This window comes from Arvicola amphibius, chromosome 5 (genome assembly GCF_903992535.2).
Source record: "Arvicola amphibius chromosome 5, mArvAmp1.2, whole genome shotgun sequence".
Classification (NCBI taxonomy): Eukaryota; Metazoa; Chordata; class Mammalia; order Rodentia; family Cricetidae; genus Arvicola; species Arvicola amphibius.
In genome coordinates this window covers 63,695,844-63,701,426 of record NC_052051.1, presented here as the reverse complement: position 1 = coordinate 63,701,426, position 5,583 = coordinate 63,695,844, and the positions used below count along the sequence as shown (strand labels likewise).

General features: G+C 36.2%; 1 protein-coding gene across 1 annotated transcript; it reads right to left on the bottom strand.

Moving 5' to 3' along the window:
- Positions 1-4,301: 4,301 nt before the first annotated feature.
- LOC119814748 (olfactory receptor 4F3/4F16/4F29-like) lies at positions 4,302-5,240 on the bottom strand. The gene has a single exon (XM_038330769.1). The coding sequence runs from the start codon at positions 5,238-5,240 to the stop codon at positions 4,302-4,304; it is 939 nt and encodes a 312-aa protein (XP_038186697.1).
- Positions 5,241-5,583: the final 343 nt, after the last annotated feature.

The following is a 5,583-nucleotide window of genomic DNA, read 5'->3' as shown; positions in this document are numbered from 1 at the left end:
TAGTAACCACCTGTGTCTTATCGGATCACCATGGATTAAAATTAGAATTCAACAACAATGCTACCCCCAGAAAGCCTACAAACTCATGGAAACTGAACAGTCAACTACTGAACCACACCTGGGTCAAGGAAGAAATAAAGAAAGAAATTAAAGTCTTTCTTGAATTCAATGAAAACAAAGACACACAATTTACTCGAACCTGTGAGACACAATGAAAGCAGTGCTAAGATATTTTTGAGTTAATCTTCTATCCTGCTATATATTACAGAAAGTGTTTATGAGTTGTAGAAGTTCCTTGGGGTTACTTATGTAAACTATCATATCACCAGCAAAGAGTGAGAGTTTGACTTCTTCTTTTCTGATTTGTATCCTCTTGATCTCCTTTTTTTTGTCTTATTGCTGTAGCTAGGACCTCAAGAACTATATTGAATAGATATGTAGAGAGTGGACAACCTTGTCTTGTTCCTCATTTCTGTGGGATCACTGGAGAGTTTCTCTCCATTTAGTTAGATGTTGGCTGTTGACTTGCTGTATGTTGCCTTTATTATATTTAGGCTTGTCCCTTGTATCCCTGCTCTCTCCAAGAAGGGATGTTGTATTTTGTCAAAAGCTTGCTCATCATCTAATGAGATGCTCATGTGGTTTTCTTTTTTAATTTGTTATGTTTTATTAAAAATTTCTGCCTCCTCCCTGCCTCCCATTTACCTCCCCCTCCGCCCTCCACTCCACTCCCCTCTCCTGTCCGAAGAGCAGTAAGGGTTCCCTGCCCTGTGGGAAGTCCAAGTTCCTCCCCCCTCCATCCAGGTCTAGGAAGGTGAGTATCCAAACAGGCTAGGCCCCCCCCAAAGCCAGTATGTGAAATAGGATCCAAATCCAGTGCCATTGTCCTTGGCTTCTCAGCAGCCCTCATTGTCCGCCATGTTCAGGGAGTCCGGTTTTATGCCGTGCTTTTTCAGTCCCAGTCCAGCTGGCCTTGGTGAGCTCTGATTAGATCAGCCCCACCATCTCGGTGGGTGGGAGCACCCCTCGCAGTCCTGAATTCCTTGCTCATGTGGTTTTCATTTTTTAGTTTGTTTATATGGTGGATTACATTGACAGATTTTCATATGTTGAATCATACCTGCATCTCTGGGATGAAGCTGACTTGATTATGTTAGATGATGTTTCTGATGTGTTCTTGGATTTGACTTGCCAGTATTTTATTGAGTATTTTTGCATCAATGTTCATGAGTGAGATTAGTCTGTAATTCTCTTTCTTAGTAATGGCCTTATGTGGTTTAGGTATCAGGGTAATTGTAGCCTCATAAAAAGAGTTTGGCAATGTTCCTCCTGTTTCTATTGTGTGGAACAATTTGAAGAATATTGGTATTAGTTATTCTTTGAAAATCTTGTAGAATTCTGAGGTAAAACCATCTGTTCCTGGAATTTTTTTGGTTGGAAGATTTAATGACTGTTTCTATTTCTTTAACTGTTATAAGTCTGTTTAATTTGCTTATCTGGTCTTGATTTAATTTTGGTAAGTGATATTTATTCAGAAAGCTGTCTTCCAATTTTGTGGAGTACAGGTTTTCAAAATTAGACCTTATGATTCTCGGGATTTCTTCCATGTCTGTTGTTGTGTCCCACTTTTCATTTCTGATTTTGTTAATTTGGATATTCTCTCTCTGCCTTTGGTTAGTTTGAATAAAGTTTTGTTGATTTTTCCAAAGAACCAACAATTTGTCTCATTGATTCTTTGCATTTTTTTTTGTTTCTATTTTGTTGATTTCAACTCTCAATCTGATTATTTTCTGCCATCTAGTTCTCTTGGGTGAGTTTGCTTCTTTTTGTTCTAAAAGTTTTCAAATGTTTTGTAAATTCACTAATGTGGGATTTTCATGGCTTCTTTATGTAGGCATTTAGTGCTTTGAACTTTTCTCTTAACACTGCTTTCATTATGTCCCAAAAATTTGGGTATGTTGTGTGGCCATTTTCATTGAATTTTAGGAAGTCTTTAATTTCCCCCTTTATTTCTTCCTTGACCCATTGTTGATTCCAGTGACTATTGTTTAATTTCCATGTGTTGTGGGCTTTCTAGAATTAGTATTGCTTTTGACTTATAGTTTTAAACCATGGTGATCCAATGAGATACATGGGGTTCTTCCAAATTTTTTTGTATTTGCTAAGGTTTGTTTTGTTACTGAGTATGTGATCAATTTTTGAGAAGTTTCCAGGGGGTGCTGAGAAGAAGGTATATTCTTTTATGTTTAGATGTTTGTTAAGTCCATTTGAGTCATAACATCTGTTAGTTTCCTTATTTCTCTGTTCATTTTTTGTCTTACTGACCTGTCTAGTGGTTAGAGGGGAGAGTTGAAGTCTCCCACTATTAGTGTGTGGGGTTTAATGTATGATTTAAGCTTTAAAAGTGTTTCTTTTACATATGAAGATGCCTTGTATTTGGGGCATATATATTCAGTATTAAGATTTCCTCCTGATGGATTTTTTCCTGTGACTAATATGTAATGACCTTCTTTGTCTCTTTTGATTGATTTTAGTGTGAAGTCTATTTTGTTAGATATTAGGATAGATACAAGATACACCAGCTTGTTTCTTAGGCCCATTTGATTGGAATATTTTCCCCACCTTTTACTCTGAGTCAATGTCTGTCTTTGAGTTTGAGTTGTGTTTCTTATATGAAGAATAAAGATGGATTCTGTTTTCATATCCAATCTGTAAGCCTGTGCCTTTTTACAGGTGAGTTGTATACACTTATATTAAGGGATATTAATGACCAGTGATTGATATCTCTTATTAATTTAGTTTTCATTGTTGGTGGTGTTAATTTGTGCATTTTTCCCTTCTTTGGTGTTTGCTGCTATGAGCCCATCAATTGTCTGTGTTTTTGTTTATGTAGCCAACTTCCTTGGGTTGGAGTTTTCCTTCTAGTATTTTGTGTAGGGCTGAGTTTTTGGCTAGGTATTGGTTAAATCTGGTTTAGTCATAGAATATCTTGTTTTGTCCTTCTATGGTGATTGAAAGTTTTGCTGGGTATAGTAGTCTGGGCTGGCATCCATGGTCTCTTAATGTCTGCATAATGCTCAACCATGACCTTCAGTCTCTCATTGTTTCCAATAAGAAGTCAGGTGTCATGTAGTGAAGAGCAAGGATTAACTACACTGTGTCTGTCTCAGTGCACCAAATTTGATGATGCAGGTGAGTGTGTGCCTTGTGACATCACAGTGGTGATGACCTGCAAATGGCTGGGACCTGGAGAAACTGAGCTGTGAGATCTATAAAGAGTTAGAAAACCTTCAGGGATGATTTTACTTCCATATCACAGAGTACTAGTAGCAACACATGCAGTATCTTACTACCTTTCTACCAACTCACAAAGTGAACATACATGTTGTTTCAATTCCTCCTTTCAAATATCATACATTTTTCTTGAGTTTCACTATAACATGGAAATATATTAAGAAAAAAAGAAATAATAAATACAAATAAAAGTAAATTTGATGTGTGTGAATAGAATAAGGCTAATCTGACAGAAAAATCATGTTAACTTAGTTCCTTGATGGTATTCCAAAATGGCTTCCAAGTCTTCTACACAAAACAAGCATCCATTATACCTCTGTTTGTGTTCTGATTTGAATCATCTTGCACAGCAGACAAACTCAAAATGGGTAACATATACAAACGACAGGAGACAGACATATGGCTCAGTAGACTAAGCCTTTATAAGCAAACCAGTAAAGGTATCCAAAAATTCCTGCATTTGAAACAATGTATAGTAAACACATATACATATGGACAACATTAATTGGATTCAATTTTTTATATTTTATTGTTTTAACATATATTTGAATATATTGAAAATTAAAGAAGTCATAAATAAAAGAAATGAGAGGGGCCAGAAATGAATGGAGGGGGAGACAGAAGAATAGAATTTTTTTAATTCAGTGTTCATGCATGAAATCCTCAACAAATAAAACAAGTGTAAAAGAAGAGAGAGAGAGAGAAAGTTTTCTTGTTCTAAAGGCCTTAAGTATCAGTTACTTCAAAATAAACATTATTCCTTAGGAATTTAAGTTCAAGATTATTATAATCTTTGCTTTATAAATACATGTGATTCTCTGCTTTTAGGAGAGATTGTTAATCCAGAATAAGCAAGAAAGTATATAGATATATACAGAAGGGAAAAATATATGCATAATTTATATGTGTGTGATGTCTATATACATATACATAAATATAAAGATTTTTATGAGGGTGAGGAACAATAAGCTTCTACATTCATTGAAGACAGTCCACAGCACATTGATTTAAGAAGTTTTCCTATAACTAACTAGTTGTCTGCATACTCTCTTCATTGATACCTTCATTTCTTGATTTCTGAGTGTGTATATTACAGGATTCAGAAAAGGAGTAACAACTGCATCAAAAATCATTAGAAATTTGTCCAGGTGTATTGAAGGAGAAGGCCAGGTATAGAAGAATATCAACGGACCAAAGAATAAGACCACCACAGAGATATGAGCTGAAAGTGTAGACAGAGCTTTAGAGGAACCACTCGATGAGTGTTTTTGTACAGTGATTATGATGACAATATAGGAAATGATTAGTATGATGAAGGAGCCCACAGAGATAAATCCACTGTTGGCTGTGACCATGAATTCCAATTGGTAAGTATCTATGCAGGCAAGTTTGATAAATCGAGGAAGGTCACAGTAGAAGCTGTCCAACACATTTGGTCCACAGAAAGGTAAGTTTACTACAAAAGCCAGTTGAACCAGTGAGTGAATAAGGCCAACCACCCAGGCAACCACTAAAAACAAGATGCACATCCTCGGGCTCATAATGGTCAAGTAATGGAGAGGCTTACATATGGCTACATATCTGTCGAAAGCCATGGCTATGAGCAGCACCATCTCCACACCACCAATGACATGAATGAAAAAGATTTGAGTGACACAACCCCAAAAGGAAATGACTTTGTGTTTTCTGAATAAGTCACATATCATCTTGGGAGAAGTAACAGAAGAAACACCCAAGTCAATGAAGGAGAGGTTAGCCAACAGAAAGTACATGGGAGAGTGTAAGTGAGGGTCAGAAGCCACAGTGAACACAATGAGGGAGTTGCCTGTCATGCTTGCTACATAAAAGATGAATGAGAACACAAAGAGCAACAGTTGAATATTCCAGGAGTTGGTGAGTCCCAGGAACACAAACTCCGACACCATAGACTGATTCATTCCTTCCATTGACCTTTTTGTCAGTGCTACCTGACAGAAGAAACAGGAGAAATGATAAATTGTTAATTGTATTAAGGTAAAGTCCTGCATTTATATATAAACGAGTGCAGAGCATGACTAGTCGTCAGGGGATCATAACTTCAAACCATAGTAAAATATCACCTCACAGTTTCCAAAGATAACAAGAAAAGGTGCGTGGGAAGTGTTGGGGGAGGAAAGGAAAAAAATGAGGTAATTGAATTTTTATTTCAAAAACTTTAAATTTTTTTAAAGATAACAAGTTTTGGTTGATTTTAAAAGACTTGATGTGAATATGAATTAGTATACTTATTCAGGAATACAAAAAATTCAT

Coding starts and splice junctions, on each gene's coding strand:
- LOC119814748 (XM_038330769.1), bottom strand. CDS start 5,240: ATGGAAGGAATGAATCAGTCTATGGTGTCGGAGTTTGTGTTCCTGGGA.